The sequence below is a fragment of the Gavia stellata genome, chromosome 2, assembly GCF_030936135.1.
Source record: "Gavia stellata isolate bGavSte3 chromosome 2, bGavSte3.hap2, whole genome shotgun sequence".
NCBI classification, from domain to species: domain Eukaryota; kingdom Metazoa; phylum Chordata; class Aves; order Gaviiformes; family Gaviidae; genus Gavia; species Gavia stellata.
In genome coordinates this window covers 57,683,929-57,703,546 of record NC_082595.1, presented here as the reverse complement: position 1 = coordinate 57,703,546, position 19,618 = coordinate 57,683,929, and the positions used below count along the sequence as shown (strand labels likewise).

At 40.0% G+C, this 19,618-nt stretch overlaps 1 protein-coding gene across 1 annotated transcript in view; it reads left to right on the top strand.

Moving 5' to 3' along the window:
• The window catches only part of SLC35F1 (solute carrier family 35 member F1), a 251,369-nt gene that overhangs the window by 142,963 nt on the left and 88,788 nt on the right, over positions 1 to 19,618 (top strand). Inside the window, exon 2 of the mRNA XM_059835583.1 lies at positions 1,314 to 1,489. Within this exon, the coding sequence (XP_059691566.1) occupies positions 1,314 to 1,489 (176 nt within the window). The remainder of the gene's footprint in view (positions 1 to 1,313; positions 1,490 to 19,618) is intronic.

The following is a 19,618-nucleotide window of genomic DNA, read 5'->3' as shown; positions in this document are numbered from 1 at the left end:
TTCCCCTCTCCTTCGTGGGTTCCCCCAGGGACCTACAGCTCCTCTTTTCTGGGGCCTGGTGACAATGACAACAGCAGCTGGCTGGGCTTGGACTAAATGTCCCTTTCCAATGTCCTTTTGCTCTCCCTTGCAGTCGTTGTGCTTGCTCCTCTTCCAGGCCAACACTTTTCTGTTTCATGCTTCTGCATGGGGAAGGTGTAGCTATGGAGCAGGCCTGATCAGAATGAAAGTACTGACACATGGGGAACCTGGGAAACCTCTTAAGGGTAATTTAAAAATACACATATTCCTGTGCTGTGGGTACAGGAGATCCTGTGACAAAAATTGGAAAAAGAGGATAGTTTGGGCTGAGTTGGGCTGTGCGGTTAGATAATAAAGTTCTGAGAGAAGAGTAAAAGAGACAAAGATAGTTGGAAGAGAAAAGGATATCCCTGAGAAGACTGAAGAAAGGATATAAAAATAATAGACACTGTAAAAGGGTGGGCTTTCAGATATAGCAGTTTCTTGAGTAAGGAGGAGAAAACTATAGGAAGACGGAGAACATGGACAAAAGGAGCAACTATGAGAGACCTGTGGGGAGAGAGAATGGGGAACGTTGTAATAGGGGAATGCAGAGGAGACTGGAGATCAAAGCCAGGAAAAACAGATTACAGCAAGAAGCCAAACCAGAAAACACATTTTTAAGAACCAGAAGGAGACAGAAAGGGAAAAAGTGGAACCTCCCGCTCCTGCCAAACAGAAGGGGAAGTATACGGTGCAAAGATGAAAGAAAAGATACATACATCTGCACAGTAGATGGAAAGAATAGTTTATACGATGAAATGGAAATGAAATGAGGGGAAGGAAGTTATGCAGTAAATTCATGTTGATGGTGAAATACTATAAAATCCTTTCTCTGATTTTTCTCTGTGGCTACTAAGTCCTGGAAGAGCTGTGATTCCTGCTGTGTCTGAATGATACTTTGTTAGGGAAGATGCTCAAAGGAAGCAGTGCTGTATTTTGGTTGATTTAAACTATCATTTATCCTTTGTGAAATGTGAAATGCAAAATTAACTGGTAGAGATGTACCATCTGCTGTTGTTTAATACGTGAATAAAAGCTAGTGTGTCCGGGCAATGTTTAAGCCTATGGTAAGAGCAGAAATAATGGAAACGTTATGTTGGCTACACCCAGCAGGTCCCTCATTGACTGAAACATCATGTTTCTTCCCATGTCTTAGCACTGTCGAACATGATTCCTGGAGGAGGGTGAGCGTTTCCTCCTTGGCAAGGGGGCTGAATGTTTTATGTCTGTGTTTTTCTCATTCCTTTTAGGGATCTCTTGCTGTCTGTGGCACTTGGCCAGGTACTCTCCCTCCTTATCTGTGGCATTGGTCTCACGAGCAAGTATTTGTCAGAAGATTTCCATGCCAACACACCTGTTTTTCAGAGCTTCCTCAATTATATCCTTCTATTCTTGGTCTACACAACAACATTGGCTGTCAGACAAGGTAAGTGCCTCTCTGAAACTGTTTTGTAGAAAACAGTGAGGATAAAGGCTTTTGCAGAACAACAACAAGCAACATGATTTAGACACATAACCCATTAAGATTTGTTACATATTTACATTACCTAGTAATATGTATTGGATGAACTGGAAAAAAACAAGCAAATCTTCATTAGCAAATAATGAATCAGTAGATACCGAGGATAGTGGTACAAAAAGCAAAGCAAAAAGAAATATCAGCATTTTTCCTAAGTGTTTTCGTGGGAATGCTCCTCTTACACCTGCCTCACTGACACCACAACCACACACTCAGGGTTTGCTCGTCTTACTGCATGTCTTACCCGGAAATATTAGTATGCTTTGCATATGTAGGCTAAGGAGAGCTCAGATGCAAGCAAAAAAGAGCTTGCTAGTTCTAGTTGCTGATCAAGGCAATTCAATAGTTCACTTATTGTTAGAAAAAAAAGAGCAGCCAATTTTTAACCATTGGGAAGTAGGAGATAAAGGGAGGGAATTCGAGGTGCTGTATTTCTGGGGTGCTCTGGGGGCAGAGCAGCTCTACAGCGCTGCCACTGCTTTGCGACAGGGCCTGTGTAACCAATCTGACCTCCAAAGTGAGAAATCCATTATAGTATGCTTTGGTGCTGTGTATCAAATGATCCTCTGTTTCTACAGTCTATGTATAATATAGGGGGGTTTGTGCCTTTCCTGCCCATCCATCCTTTCTTTGAGATTTCATGTCCAGATGAGGTGTGGGAGGTGAATGCATTTAAGTACATTTCTCACCCACTCATTTTTTTGTAGTCGTTTTATTTATTCACCTTCACAGAACACGTGGTTTAGAAGCAAAATAAAAGAGCAAAAGTATCATGTGCTTTCCTGACTCGGCTCTCCTGACATAAGGAGGGAAGGGCTCTATGGAGGAAAAGAACTACAAAATGTATTAGGCCGTGGTACATTTATCAGCATATTGAGAGGTTCACATTTTCTTACAGGAACAAATATTTTTGGATCGTTCTTTGAAGTCACATCTTTTTATGATTTGGGAACAACCCTGAAGCTTAAGTTCTTCACTCATAGTACAGTCTTGTGATACAATACTATAAAGTGTTCCAAAACAACAAGGACTTCATTTCCATGCAAAAAATGAACAGTCAAAAATATACAGCTGTGCTCCAGCACAAAGCGCTTAAATGTATAACAACTTAAATTTTATAAAACTTGCTCTCCATTGAGATTTTTCAGAAGCAATGAACACCAATCTGCGGAGGAAGTGTCAGCTCTTATATAAGGAGAGATTGCTCAGGCAGTGTTTAGCTGTCTTGGTATTTCAGTTTGTGTAGGGGGAAACATCACCACATGCTTTGCTCTGCAAAAAGTTTAAAATGTGTATTAGTAGCATCTTTCTGGAGAACCGTGTTTAAAAATAATTCTTCTGAGTGCAGGATTGCCGAGATGTTCACAAGTTCTGTTCCAGAAATGTCCTTCTAGGGATTGATTTAGATACTGTGGAAGCCAAGCCCCTATGACTTTTGAATAGATTTTACTTTTTTGAAAATGCTAGCTTGCGAGAGGATATATGGGCCAGCATACTGCTGGGCATTACATGGGTTTGTTTAGAATAACGGTTGACACTTGGTATATATCGACATTTCAAAAATGCTACCAAGCACTCTGTTTCACACATATAAAAATGTGTATTAAAACTGTACTTTATAAATAATTTTCTGACTCTGTTTAAAAATGTAGTGGTGGACTAAAGAGATTTTGTCAGAGCTATCTTTTGTGCCAGTAAGATAGTTTTGGTAAGCGAATGGGGAAAGTGTTAGGGATATGAGAAATATATTTTCTGGACACGTGAGGACGGTTGAGGAAGGTGCTTGAACAGGCCTGCGGTTGAATACAGACCATACAAACAACCAGAGCACAACGTAAAGCATACCAATGGAATAGTCTGGAAAAGGAGCTGTCAAAGAAAGAAAGATGGTTTGGTCCAAAAAAATCCAGAACAAAATTGGCTACAGAAGCAATGAATGTGGTGATCCAGGCACTCAGCATAACATTCCTGCTGGATGGTATAGCACTACACAGCAAACTCATTTACTCAGCATTTAATATTGCCAAGTGATTGAGTCTGACATTGTCTTTTTGCTTGTGTATTTATTCAAATTCATTATCTGTGTTTGTTCCACTAAGGCAGTTTTTCTAGCAACTCTAATTGTTTGGCTTTGTTAACAGATGGAAATCACATAATAATGATATTAATTTTATATGGGATGATTCTGTTCTGAGTGCTGAGAACATCAGAAGGCTTTTTTTCAAGTGTGGTTCTCCTACTCTTTATGCAAGATTTAAGATTCCTTAAATTATCCTCTTTCTCCTTCAGAAATCAAACCATCATAAGTTGGCTGGTAGTCAAAAATAACTGCATCCCTTTGTCTTTTGCTTTGCTTGCTTTCTTCATCTCTAGGGGTTTTGCAGGAATGTACTGGCTAAGGAGGTGTCACTTGAGGTGACCAAAAAACCCCTTAATTCACTGTAGGACTGAAAACTATAATTTCCTGAGACTAAGGAACTCCTCTTTCTTTAGAAGCTTCTTCCAAATTTTGATTTACTGTGGATTCCCTTTGACTTAGCCTTGCCTTGCTGTTCATCTTCTTGCCCCGTATAAACTCCTTGAGTGACAATGAAAAGGTAGAATTTGCACTGGTCTCTGAAAATCATAGTTAGCAGATGATTAAAGCTCCTGATTCCTGATTCCCGAGCTCTTCTAACTAAAGCCTTCTGCAGTGAATGCCCAGCTTCCAGCAGCTAAAGTTAGTCCATGGGCACCAGCAGCTTCCACTACATTCTTATATTGTGGATCAAGACTTTTTTTCCAAAAGAATTTTATCACAAACCTTTAGTGGGTGCAAAGATTAAGACTACCACCTTGCAATGAATCAACATGTCATGAGACAGTGTAGGAGATGCACAAGTCCTGCAGGTGCCAGAATCTCTGAGTACTTTTAAGCTTCATTCCCATGGTGAAAAAAAAATAAATAAAGGGAGACGGAAAAGCTTGCCCTGTAGCTCTAGATGGAGAACCGGTTTGAAGGCAGTAAAAGTGGACTCAACAGTTTTAAACAGTGAAGTCCATACGAGTAAGGCTTTTCATCATTGTTGCAATTTTGTTCTCATGACCAGAAATAAAAAGTGACAGAAGGAGATCTGTTCTTGTGAGATTTCCACATGAGCCTTAAAACGTGGATATTACTCAGGTAGAGGTCATGAAAAGGGAAAGAATTTGGCCAAACTATGATTTTTCTGATGCAAAATCCAACCACCTTTTCTATCAGTTGAACTCTAAATTTAAATCATTAATCCGGTATCTAGAAAACTCCCTCTTTTATTCTGGATATTTTAATGCTAATTTTATTTTTTTTTATTATATGTAAATTTACGTTGAACTTATTATTTCCCTGAAGAGGTGAGTGTAGAGGTTCTTCACAGTTAGGAATGCACACACTTAGGCATGCATAGATGCCAGTAGCCACTTAACCACAAATACAGATCCACTAGAGCTTCCAAGCCAATGCTCATTAATGCACCAGTGCTGTGGTCTGAATATAATTCTTTATGAGTTTTCTTTGTATGAGAACAATGCTATACAATTAATGTCACTAATGCAGCATGATAAGGCAATGAATGTCATTACATTTTATGTCATTACATTATTTTTAACCAAAAATTTAATAGGTAATAAAGACCTCCTCAATTCTTTCTCCTGAGGTAACTTCATCTCATGCCTGTTGTTTTCACAGTCAAAAACCTGTATTTGTCCATGGCAACACCTTTAAGTTGAGAAGAAGGTTTTAACACATATTATGTCAGCTCAGTCCCCTCGCTGGCAGAGGATTCTGCTTAACAAAATCTTGCCAGGACACTTCCAGATACTCCTTTGGGTTGTGTGTTATTACTAATTGAGGAAAAGAAAAGCCTTGGCTATCAGAAGAAAAGCCTCCTATCAGTGAAATGGAGCTATGGGATGTAGAGTTGGTGGAGATTAGTTTTAACACCTTAAAAAGCAGTAAGTGGGAAATTGTCCATAGTGGACCAGAAGGTGTTAATTACTAACAGTCAACATGGGTGCAAGCATCAGCAGCTTGCCACCAAAAATAAATTACTTCTAAAAGCCACCTCACATATGCTACAAATGAAAACAACACATCTACTAGACATCATTAAAAAAAGAAAAAATATGAAACTGCTATTTTTTTGTTGTTCTGGAAAACAAGAAATGAGGGAGCAGTAGAGATGTCTTTTGAACAGAAGAGAACCATAAAGCCTTAAGGGCCAGATTCTGGCAAGTAGCACTCCACATTGCAAGCTGTTCCTTTAATTTTAGTGCAACAAGTTACCGAGTATTTTCAGCCCACCACTACTGAGAGCTGGCAATAATTTACTAGTTCAGAAAAGGTTTCATGAATCTGTGTATGTCTGAAAGAATTCTGCTTCTAGGCTAAGTGATGAGGTTATAGCATATGTCAAAGGAAATACAGTTTTCCCTAGAGTAACTGTAATGTCTTAGATTTGACATATAATCAGATGTGATTTGTGCCCCTGAGTCAGCTAGAGAGTCCTGTGAGATTATTAAGGATTGCAGTCCTGTTATTGGAATATCATTTTTTATGCATTTCTATCTAGGATTGGCTTATGACATCAGTATCTCAATCATATGTAAATTCCTGATTTATCTGCTATTCAAATATGTAAACCCATTTAGATACATGAAAAAAATAACCCTACCCTAACATCCTTCCTACTTTCCCAAAATTGACTGAAACAGGCTACTTGAAGGGAAGTAGAGCACTTTATAGGAGTTGGTCTGTTTTACTGCAATGCTTGTCAGCTGTTTATTGAATGATAGAAAGGGTAAATGTCTCTTTTTTTACTGTTTCATTCCACTAGCAATGTTATATTAACACAAAGCTAGTATTATGCACTCAACTTAGGTAGACGTACCAGAATTTCTTCAATATTAACACATTTTTTTGTTGACTGCCCATAAGAACATGCCTGGGAAACAGAGTACATGATTTAAGCTGGTCAAACTATATTAGATATAAAGTACCTTGGGCAATACGTGTTGCACCATTGAGATGAAATGTCTTCTGGAAAGGCATCGATCCCGTCAGCATTTTCAACTAGAAGCCTTCAGAAATATGGGACTTTCTGTTCACTGAGGATGACAGGGAGTGATTTTGATTAGAAAAGATGCATTTCATCATTGCTTGGTTTCCTACGTATGCTCATGCCTCTGCTGAAGAACAAAGAGCTCGGTTATCCCTCCCGTGTTGAACAAAACCTGCACAAGCTGCAGCCAAGCAGCTTTATGGTCCTCTCTGCCTAAGACAGAAGTTGTCCTTGGTCCCTTAAGGCGACAACCCAGCCCACATGCTGGCCTGCAAATGCATGGCAAATGTTGCAAAGCATGGTGGTGGTCTCCTTGAAGCACGGGGGAAGGCACGTCAGGCTGGCCCAACTCCTCCTGGCCCTCCCGCTGCAAGGTACCAGGCTAACCCTGGGTTGTAAAAACAAAACACGGTAGCGAGCATGGCTTGGTACCAGTGAAAAATAATGAACTTCAGGTCTTTGGTATTCTTATTGTTGCACTGCAGAGTCTCTCTACTGTGTTGCGCTTTGCAGTCTGCAGTGCACTTTCTCCTAATTACTCTGGGCTTCTAATTAGGGATGCCAAACTGCATGGGATATGTTTATTATGAAAATGGTCAGCCAAACAGTCCTTTTGTCTGGGCTTTGAAGAGCCCTTTTCATATTCAGAGGGAATTCTGTACTTCGGGAGAAATGAAACTAGAATGCTGGCTATTTACAGGCACTTCAAATTGCAGGGATCTTTTTTGTAACATGCAATTTTCTGTGTTGGATAGCAAGCTCACAGGAGCAAGAATTATGATGTATTAGGTGTTCGGGATTTGCTTATCACATCACGGACACCACAGCAAGCCATCTAGAAAAAAACAGTGTAACTAGAGCCAGATTCCTGTTCGGTCCCATTTACATAATCGTTATATTTGTGTTTGAATTTTCCCTCTATTTTCAAATGAGTTTTAAAAATTTGCTGATGTAAAGTGCTGAATGCTGGTGAGTTCTCTACTGCATGAGCCTTTATTATTTTTACTGCGTAGGTGGTTACAATTCAGTGGGGTGTTAAACTTTTCCTGTATGTATAGTTTTCAGAGGACCTTTGGATCCTGTATGGTCGATAGCATCCTGGCTTGTATCAGAAATAGTGTAGCCAGCAGGACGAGGGAAGTGATTGTACCCTTGTACTCGGCACTGGTGAGGCTGCCCATCAAATACTGTGTTCAGTTTTGGGCCCCTCACTACAAGAAGGACATTGAGGTGCTGGAGCGTGTCCAGAGAAGGGCGACGAAGCTGGTGAGGGGTCTGGAGCACAAGTCTTATGAGGAGCGGCTGAGGGAGCTGGGGTTGTTCAGTCTGGAGAAGAGGAGGCTGAGGGGAGACCTCAGCGCTCTCTACAATTACCTGAAAGGGGGTTGCAGAGAGGTGGGTGTTGGTCTCTCCTCCCAAGTGACTAGTGACAGGACAAGAGGAAAAGGCCTCAAGTTGCGCCAGGCAAAGTTTAGACTGGATATCAGGAAAAATTTCTTCACCAAAAGGCTTGTCAGACATTGGAATAGGCTGCCCAGGGAGGTGGTGGAGTCACCATCCCTGGAGGTATTTAAAAGATGTATAGATGTGGCACTTAGGGACATGGTTTAGTGGTGGACTTGGCAGTGTTAGGTTTATGGTTAGGTCATGGACTCCATGACCTTAAAGGTCTTTTCCAACATAAATGATTCTATGATTCTATGACCTTGGGATCCTATTATTTATGATAGTTTCTCAAACCCACAGAATTCACTTCCCAGTCCAATGAAGTCTTCTCGCATTCTTAGCCATAATACAGAAACAGATGCAATTTCAACAGCGTGTGACTTATTCCACGTAGCTGGTAGGAAGACGGTAAAACCAGATAGACCACGTTGCTGATATGAAGGTAGGGTTAAAACCAGTAGAGTTGACCTTTCTGTCTTTTGCTTTGTTTTGTTTTGCTATTCCTAGTGGAGAGGTTGTGGGGTTTTTTTTAGTCCTCGGGGTTTTTCATTGTCAGCTGTCCTTGTTACACTAGACAGCAGACAGATGCTTTCTGCTTTGGCCCTGCTGCTCCTTTCCACCCACACAAGGGACCAGGCATCTCAGGGCATTTCAGGGCTTAGTCAATTTTCATTTTCATCAGGTGTGTTTTGCTTTGCCAGCTGTTCAGCAAGGCACAAATAAACACTCACAGAGAGGAATCCTGGCCCCAAACGTAGTGAAAATATGTTTGCAGGTAAAGGCACAAAAGAAACCTCAGCCCTTTCTTTCTAGTATTTTTATTTCTCAGTTCTGTGCTCCTGATTGTTAGGTTAGGCACCTGCTGTCTGAAACCACAGCACGCGTCCTGTGTTACAAAGTATGTGTCCTTCTATTAATCCTGGCCAAAGCAGCACAGTCTATCCTCTTGCCTCATATCATTGGAATAAATCATGTACATCCCACAGCACATATAAATTAAAAATTGGAAAGGACTGTTCCTTCAGGGTGCAGGTGGCAGCAGTTAAGCATGAATGCTGTGTGTCATGGTTTAATGATGCAAACACTGATACACTCCTGATGACCACAAAGCAATAAAGGCCAGGCCTAATCAAGCATCCATGCTGAGGCATTCTCTGTAGTAGTATCTCATGATCCCTGATGCAGCTCATTCAGTCCGGAGATGCCTCTTGTTTTACTAGTTTGCTTTCAAAATAGCTGTGCTACTCAGAGAAGTATCCTTTGTGCCATCAGAGACAAAAGAAGCTGCAAGAGGGCATCAAGCAAAAGGACAGGAGCACCTCATTTCTCCTGTGCCTGCTGATGTAGACAAGAGGACAAAAAAAAGGGAGATCTCATACCATCCTCTTGACCTAAATGAGGAAATGGGAGGTCTTGTCCACACAGAGAAGTGTATTTGGACTAAGGGTGCATGTGAACTAAGGGTACCTCTCCTTGTAATATAGTCCCTGGGGGATTCGAATCAGGCAGTTCAACGCACGGATGCTCAGATCACTCTCACTTCAGGAAGTTCAGACCTGGTCATGTTTCTGGCTGCCAGGTTTATGCCCTCAACCAGTTTCTTCTAGAAACAGCATTCAGATTCGCACCATGGTTCAAAGGCTGATGCTATTTTATGAGAGCAAACCTTACAGGCACTAAGTGTAGTGAGCATAAAAGGGATGCCAAGCTTTAGGCTGGCCGAAGTCCTGGGTGATGGACCATGTTTCCATCAAGATGCTGCCTCATCACTGTGAGGCAATGTCTGTACTCAATATACCACTTGAGAATAAGGCAGTTTTACCCTGGAGGTGAATGTACATAGGAACATTTAGCCAGATGTGGCCATTCCATGCCAGTAAGTCCATAAATAGAAACCACAGATGCAATAAAATGGGAGGTGATGCAGTTATTCAGCTTACAGCTGCAACATCACAGGTAGCTAGTGGAATTCAGCAGAATCAAAAAATGATCAGTCTGGTGCTTTGTACTGTGATGCTTGTCTTGACGATTCCAGCACCTAAATCTGAGACTTGGGACAAATCTGCATCATATTTGCAAGCATTTATGTTTGGATCAGGATTTAGATTTTGTTGCTGAGCCTGGGAAGCTCTCTCCTTGCACACTTTTCCAGGATCCATGCCAGCCTTTCAAACATGGTGCTAATCTGAACACAGGTCTGTGAGTACCTGTTTGAGAAGATAAACCTTGTCACTAAAGGCATGAGTTGGCAGGCTCGAGGAAGCTGTGAGGAAGTGCAGTTTGAACACTCGTGCAGCTTGCTGCTTGATTTGCATCCCCATCTCAGCAGCTGCCGTTATATGTATTTGTATTTGTACCACAGATTCACATAGGGGCACAGATGTTATGGGTAAAAGAGTGAAGGCTTTTGAGCATGCAGAAAGCCAGGCGTTGCACAGTACAACCCTGGAAGTGCTTGGATACCATGGCAGTGAGCACACGCCGAGCTTTGAAATTTGGCCCACAGTATCAGAGCATTGCGCAGGGGTGAAGGTGGTTCTCAGTAGTTTTATTTGCGAGCAAAGTAGCTCCCTATCTAGCCAAGATTGCCTTATGGTATATCAAATAATAAATTGTTTCTTAAGGGTGTGAGCTGAATCACAAACAGAGCATAACAGCTATTTTCTGTAGAATTAAGGGATAACTGGCCTTTGTAGTATTAGTATATGGGTCTGACTCTTCTTAATACATAAACATCTCAAGTGCTGTTTACAAAACCAACCATCCCTTCCTACCACAATGAGGAAGTTAATGGTTCTGATAAAATAGTGTACCCTTGATCCTACAGCTGTAAGCAGAATGCGAGAGTTGTCTCTGCCACTTCATGCAGTATCAGTATTTGCCTGTGATTTATTGAATATCTAAACATTCATCAATTCAAGCAGCTAGCCAGGGCAGCAGGATCCACATTCAGCACACGTAGCTCCAGCATTCATACGGGAGATTTGAAGTGTGGTTACAAGATGATAACTGTATTGCCTGAAGGAGATAAGTCCCGCTCTGCCAGAATGGTGCTTTGTATGTAATTAGTGTAAAAATTCAGAGAAATAGAGTTTATCCTTGCGATCGTCTTTCTCATTAAAAAAGAACCATAATGAAAGAACAAAGTGGTCCCTGCAGTGAATTGGATTGCCTTTCTAAGTTTTCATTAAATCAAAGACTCAGCAGCATCCCATTTTGCAGAGCCCAGTTGTAAACTGTACACAAGACTTGCAGCAAAGTCCCTATGAAGATCACATCCTTTCTGAAGGATTGGAAGTGCTGTATATTTCTCTTATGTGGGAAATAACCCCCCCTCTCCATCTTCTTTTTCTGATTTCATTAGCTTCTGTTAACAAGACGGTACTGGGGCAGGGGGAAGAGCAAAGAGCATGTGATGCTTCAGGTAACTCATAGCCACAACTATAAAACTTAACCTAAGTAAACTGCCTTTTCTAAAATAAGGACTATGAGACAACATGAATCAAGGGAATAAAAAGCTGTGCTAGTGGGAAAAAGCTCTATTTTCAACTTATTCTTCTGGCTTACACTTAATACCAAGCCATAACACAAGTAGTAATTTCCTCTTCCTTCATTTCCATTTTTATCAGGGTAATCCATATAATCATTGTTACAACTAAATACATCTTTCAGGCAAAGATATACAAATATCCTATAAGTTTTTCCACCATTTTGTAAGCATGTTTGTTCCTTTATATTTGGCTGAGCTGTTAGCCATTGGCATATGGTTACTTCAAACTCCTGATGCATTTCTGGATGATAGTGCTATAACAATAATTTCAGCTTCATCTGAAAAAATGTGTACAAATTTAGCACTCAGTATACAAGCTGCAGTTGTGCTGTATGCTCTCCCTTCTGTTCATAAGCTGCCGAGCACAGGTGGGAGCACCGAGTCACTTCTGGAAGATGCTCAGAATTCAGGGACCTGGGGGACACACCTCTTGGCTTAGGTCTCCCTTTGGCTGCAACTTTGCTTCACAAACCCTGAGGATCTTTAGACCCAGGTCGCAACTGAATAGAGCAGCTCAGGGTCATTAGCAACCAGCTCTGTTAGACCTATTCCCTGCATTAACTTTCCTGATTTAGCATTAAAGAGAAAAGGAGAAGGATAATATATGCCATCTAGCAGCCTCCTCCATTTCTTGCACATATTTCCCTGATGGGAGGAGGAACCTTAGAGGGAAGGTGGGAGCTTTACTGACAATAGTGAGTGCTCTGAATACACAGGGGTGGGAGAGACCATGTGCATGTCTCAGCGGAGCACTTATCCTTTAGTTTTCAGTAATATGACAGTGACAGTCCATTTACAGGGATATTTTTGTAACTGTTACAGAAATATAGCAAATGGGGGTTCCAAAGGAAAATTATGCATCTGTACCTTTTCTGAGTCAAATATTCATGAACTTGCTTCTATGCAGCCACTAGAATATTTACGTAATATCATTTGTGCATGCTTCTCTGAGTATCTGTCTGTGATCTGACAGCTGGTTTGGTTTTGTTTAATTCTAAAGGAGGTTTTAATACCCCAGGGTAGAGGTGGACTCTCACTGCTTTAATAAAATGGATCTGCACTGATTTGCACCATTGATGATATAAGTGAAGGAGTTGCATGTTCATGACCATAAATTATGATATATGCTGTTTGTTTTCATTGCTATTTGAAATCTTTTGTTTGAACGTGTTCTTGAGTGTCCTATTAAGATTTCAGCTGCATGGTGTGCCAGAGGAACAACTAGTTAGTGCCCTTATTTCCTATGTTTGGCATGTAATAAGTTTGGCTCCATTTTTAAGGACCTGTAGTGGTTTGCCCTTATGGAGTGATACTAAGAGTTTTTCCATGCACACACATATAATTGCATACATGCACACATCTATATATACACATATACAAAAAAAACCTATGTATTATCAGTAGAATTTATTTTTAGTACTATTTTATATTGCTTATCATCTCAAGATCCCAGTGAACTTCAGGTGTTACTGAGCTGGGCTTCATGCTTATTTGGACAGGCGTATGATAAGAAACAGGCCATGGTGTAACCAGGAACATCTCATGTCCACTCACAGCTTTTATAACAGTTCAAAGAGATAAATGCCATAAAGGGAACAGAAGCTTGCCAATAACCATGCTTTCCATGTGAACCAAGTTGCCAGTGAGCTCTTCCCAAGCATTCCCTGAGGTGAATTCCTGAATGCACGGACACTGATGAAGGATCCTATGGAGTCTTTTGCCACACCATGCTGAAACTGTGGCTTAAATTTTGTGTTAAGACAAAAGATGTCTTGTGTTAAAGCTTTTGTGTTAAGACTGTATTCCACAGCTGAAGAGAGCAGCAAAAACATTTGAAGGACTCCAGTGAATTTCTGATGCCGTCATCACTGAGCCAAACCTGATCTTCTAGAAATGCTTGTTGGGAACTGGTCCCTGCTAAAGCTGGAGATAAGAGGTCTGAATGGACTTGCCCATTGAGCCAGGCAGCCAGCAGTCACTAGGTTGAAATCATGAGTGCTTTCTAAGAAAACCAGCTAGCTAAGGGGGCATCAGGCTGGCAGGAGTTGAAGTGACAGAGGCAGCTTCACAATCAGAAGTCTGAGTGAGAAACATCTTTTTAAGTGGAGGCTGGAAATGGTTGGGCCCCAGTGCACTCCTGAATGCTGGGATGTGAGGAACCACAGCATGTCAGCAGGGCAAGGTGGAGAAATCATGTCAAAGGACAAGCACATTGTACCAACAAGCATATGCCCTGGTATTTTAGTTCTTGTTTAGGTGATACTGTGGTTGGTATATATCACTTTCACGTGCCTGGTGGCATCTTCCTCTTCCCACTGGCGTTTTCCTCTTTCTATGGCAGACTCTGCCTCTCTCTGTGGGAAAGTGGCCTATTGAGGATGTGTAGGGAAAGTAATGATCACTGGAATTTACTGAGCAGAAACAAGACTCTCAAACTTTTCTCAACTTTTCTCCCCATACTGCAGCTGTAACACTGAAACGGCATGGATAATAATACTTGGGAATGCTTGTGGATCTGCAGTGTGTGATGGTCTGAGATCTGCACACTCAAAACCACCTACTTTTTCTCTGGTGAATGGGGTATTAGAAATGCAGGAATCCAGTCGCTTTTAGTGAGGATGTTGAATGTGTTTGTTTCTTCTATTGTTATTTGCTTAGAAAATATAAAATAGTCTGTCTTTATCAGAAGAATAATTCTCTGAAGTATGGAGTGAAATAAAACTGAGAAAAAAGAAAGTAGGGTTCTTTTTTCTTTAAAGGATATGGCACACTGTAGAAAAGAAATGTGGTGTTGTTTCAAGGTGAGAGAATTCAAATCAGATCTCCGAACAACCTGCCTTTAAAAAGACAAATGGCTGTAATATTCATGATAGTGTTTTTTCCAATAACATAATGACTGCTGAATAGGATCCGTTTTCAAAATAGAGATCACACTCACCAAGAGCTTTTCATAATGCAGTTCACTGAGATAAGTGTAAGATACAAGGCAACACAGAAGTTTGGACATGTATACACAGCTACTTCTTGCTGTATATGTTTGCGTTTCCATTAACAGAAACGCATGATCGCAAGGAAGAGCTCCCAGAGCATCTGTGAAAGAATTGCACCATTACTATGCCTGGACGATAGAAACATTTCTAGCAGGGCTGACTCATTTCATACATAGGTCGTATTTCAGTGTCTCTGTAAGTATTGTATGCATGCCTAAAGCTGCGTAAAGACATGTCACCTTTACAGCTGATTAATTTTTCTTTAAAATCATCTAGATGTAAAAACAATCTTGATTTAAAAGCAAGATGCTTGTTTCATTTGTCAAACAGTAAAGACAGTGATAGCCCTCTCCATGGAAAAAGGAGGGAGGCTAAAATGTAGAGGTGCTGTGTCAATGAACTTGTACAGAAAAGCTTTTCTAAGCAAATGTACACAACAAGCATTTAAATAGATGTTTATAAGTGTGTGCACCTGAAATTCCAAGTTAAGCAGTCTAATAAACACAAGCCAACTGACACAAGAAAAAAAATCTCATCTTTCAAATTTAAACAGGATGTATCTCCCTAAAAGTTTCACAATTGCCTTAAATTTCTCTTATATACCCACCTGATAGTACAGCAGCAACTCATTCCTAATTGGAAGCTGCTTAGTGCAAATTGTTAGGTTCTATCAACTTTCCTTCTCAATTTTCACCAAAGACTCATTTTTTTAGTCCTTGTTAATATATTTCATATTTTGTCAGTAATGTGATGAAATGTCATCTCCTTATTTCTTAATATTTTGAACAGTGGAATAAAAATGGAAATTCCTTGTCAGCTGTTTCTGTCATATTCATTGCAGAGGCATTTATTGTCATGCGTTTGACGAGGCTTGTGTTTATTTCCATAATTTCCACTAATCATGTGTTGGTGAGGAACAGTCTATCTTCTGTTAATGACACTATTGAGAGATAATCTGCTTGAGTATATTTCTTCCCCCAAAAAATATCTATCATAGTATTAATATTTCCCACTGTTGCTTTTATTTTGTATTTTCTTGAACTCTGTTAAATATGTTGTATGGATTTAATCTATTGTGTACTGAATAGTATTTAATGGACTTGACAGATTATTGGTTATAGAAGTAAGCAACACTGAATAAAAGCAGTTTTGGGTATCAAGAGAGAGATTATTGCCAAGTCTAAAAAGCTGTAGAATTAAGAAGTAGCAGCTAACAGGATCAATAGCACTGATGTTTGCCATTGCCTTTTGCTGTCTCACAGACAAAGCTTCATATTTGGTAGGTTGGAACTAATTAGTTGTAGAAGCCAAAATTTGTATCTTTAGTGAAAAGTTTTGAGCAAAATTATTGATAGTGATTTTCAACTGAAAATCATATACCATACCAACAGTTTAGCTGCAAAGTGACATTCAGGAATAAACCATTCTCTTTTAAGAAATTTAGTAAACTAAGTTCTTCATTGCAAATTATTTTTATTACCTATTAATATTAATAACTTCCAAGCAAGGACAATAAGTGTTTTAATAGGTAAAGTGATAAGTATATTGCTTTAAATGATTGGGAGAAAGGGGTTTTTTTTCCACTTTCTTCCAAAATTATATTGTCTGGTGATAATTATATGATCATAAAAAGTAAAAACATCTCCTAAGTTAAACTTGCAGAAAACATTGTGCTACCCAATTAAACCCCCGCATCAGCCACCACCAATGGAGGTTTTAACACCTGTCTGTTTAAGAACTAGTATTAGAAGAATATCTTCTAGAGATAATATATAGATACAAGGAATCATCTTGCAAGGAGTTGGATTAGGTGATTTATATATCTGCAATTCTTCGGCCAAGCACAAACAGTATTCATGCCCCCATCACATCCCCTCAAAGGAAGGTACCATCTAGTAGGTAAGGAAAACGTGAACATAAGAAACTGAGTTTGGTGAGGCTTCAGGGAGATATGGTCAGAGAAGAAGTTCTTAGGAAAGTTGTCAGACAACATCAGCAAGGTGGGAAAACTCAGGACGTGCAAATATTTGCACTGGGAACTGCCCTTGCACCACAGGAGCATCCTTAAGAGGATTATTTTTGTTGCACCGGGCCATTCGCTATGCCCTAAGCACCAGGCTGATAGGTGTGTGGCAGACATCTGTGGCTGAGTTGTACAGTCACAAAACAGGCATCCCACAGATTGTGGTCAGCATTTTCTTCCGAGTAAAGGAAACACCGCATTGTTACCACCAGTACTGTCCAAGTCCCTCCCCGAGTCCTGCCTAGGTCATTCTTCCCCTCTAGTGGTCAAGCGTTCCCAGCATGGGAAAGTGATACTCAATTAGCTGTATGTCACTGCAAAGAGGATTTGAAATACCACTGCCAGAACTCTGGTTTTGCTGGTTTGGTTGACAAAAGGACTCTGTGAGGGAACTGCTGTGGAAAGGGACTGCAGACAGGAGCACTTAAGTAGAATAGCTCCTCAAGGACATTTCCTGGAGAACTGATCTCAGTTTCCCCAACTCAGAATGGCACCAGAGTCACAAAGTGGCATTGCTCAGTGATCATCTCTTACAAGTGCTGTGAACTGCCACTCTTTCCAGTGGTGAAATGGCCTAGGGGAACAGAAAGGATTTTTTTTCCAGCACGTGGAAGTAGAAATCTGATTCCGTGATGTGTCTGTGATTTACCTCTGTCAGACCCAACAACCAGGCACAGACTGAGATGTCTGAATTTGCTGATGGCACAGTCTCCAGATCATTACGTGGTGGCTGGCTGTTTAGACAGTCAGGTTTGATCTTTATATTTCTACAAAGCAGACCATCCCTATACAAACTGCAGATTTGTGGGGGGTTTTTTTGGCAATATCTCAGTTTAAGGACAAGAGTTCATGGTACCCCTTTGTAACTCCTTGACTCCCTCACAGTACAATTGTACAGAGAAAAATTGCCTTTTGACCTTGCCCAGTCCCAGTTGAAAAGACAAAATGAAATTAAGGCTGAAATAGAAATGGCCATGAGTGTGAACACAGAATTTAGGGTTAGGATTTGGATGGACCGGGTGAAAAGTGAAGTGCAACAGAAAGTGATTTGTTATTTTAAGTTCAGAACATAAATACAATATGATCTTCAATCTTCGTGTAGCTTTCTGGGCAATTTTGGAGATCGTATACAAAGAAATTGGTGAATGGTTTGCCTGAACAAACAGACATGTAAATCAAGAAAACAAATCTGTAATGAGCAGTGGGAGCTGAGACCAAAACACCGATGTAGGCTTGCAGAAAGCTGAGTGAGTCAGCATGCCTGGAGAACAGCAGTTCTCATCCTCTGCTTAATTTGAGAGCCTTGTGTTGCATCTGTGATCAGAGGAATTCCCTGCTGCTTCCATTTTTCCCCGTCATACCAAAATTATTTTTATACTGCTTGTCCCTACTATCAGTGCCATCCAAAGCTTTGTTTCTATTCTCATTTCTGATGTTCTGATTCCCTTTTTTACTGAGTCCTTTCGGTAGTGTTAGGCACCACTTCCTGCTTCCCTGCCTTATCCTATAAGCATATTTGTGATTTATTCCAAATATGGCCTATAGATGGAAAATGCTTCTCAACTGATCACACCTTTGAAACTGTCCTCAAATGATGCATTTGATTCTGAGCCAGGCATTAGTTTCTTTTCCACATATTCCATGTTAACATGTCAGGAAAAATTTTTATTCTAATACACTTTCATGTGGATGCAACTTGTTTACTATTTTTAGGAGGAGAAATGAAAATAACATCAGAGCAGCAATAGCAGGTTGTACAAGGCACTCTGTTATCAAAAGAAATGGTACAATAAGACCAAATTCTGAGGTCATTTCTCAGGGCCTTTGTCTGAAAGAATCATAGTATAGAGGAGAGGTATGTAGTATACAGCAAGAGAAAAAGGAAAAGAACCTGCATTTTAGAACAAGATGTTTTCTTTGTTACAGAGCTGCATTTTCACTATATCAGTAATGGACTACATCCATATCTAAGATACTGACAGAAGCTGAATGAAATTTCACAAGGATTTGATTTATGTTTAAGCTGTAATGAGAATTTTTCATGTAGGTGAATTTTGAGGAAAAATAGACTTTGAAGTCAGGCATTTTATTAATGCAGAAGATTCTGATCAGCTTTTGAGCTATGTGCTCTAGTAAAACAGACAAATTTGCATCTCTATCTTTTTGAATTATAGTAAATATAAATAGTAACTTACAGAGATTTGATGATTAAACATTTCATTACAAGTATTGGTGCAGTTACCTTTTCATAGCTGCTGCCATGGAAATAAACCCAATGAAGTTATGTTTGAAAGGTATGCCCCTTGTGGTTAGAGTTCAGTCAAGCACAGAGTCTCAGGGAATTTGTAGTTTCAATGTTGTAGAGCACAGGTTCCTGGAAGGCAGTAAATCACATCAAAAGCACACAGCTTATCTATCTGTCCATCCGTCCATTACTGTGGTAGCTGAGTGCCTTTAAAAGCTATTTTATTTTAGACCCCATATGTTCAAATATATTACACAACACATTTAAAGTGTCAAAATTCTATTTCTAGCTTTGATTCAGTGTATAACACTGAACAAGTTGTTTAAAGTATAATGTTATTCTTGCTTCTCTGCTGTGGACAGGAAAGAAAATCAGCAGAGGCAGTGAACTGAACTGCCAAAGCTTGTGCTTTGTACAGAATAGTGCTGCCAACTTTTACTGAACACTTTTGTAATTTAAAGAGATTCATGTTAATATGTGTCTGGTTTTTTCTTTAAAACCCTCATTTAGTTTTGTCAACTGAGAATATCTCCTCTGAGTTTTAGAAGAAGTATGTTTCTTACATGGTTGCAAAGAAAAGTGTTCAAACCTGAAGTCTCAAATTCTTTTTATTTTTAATCTCAAGTTTAGTATGTTCGGCGTAATGTGATTCTCAATGCTCTCACTCAATTTTTGGATGGGATACCTCATTCAAAGAAATTTTT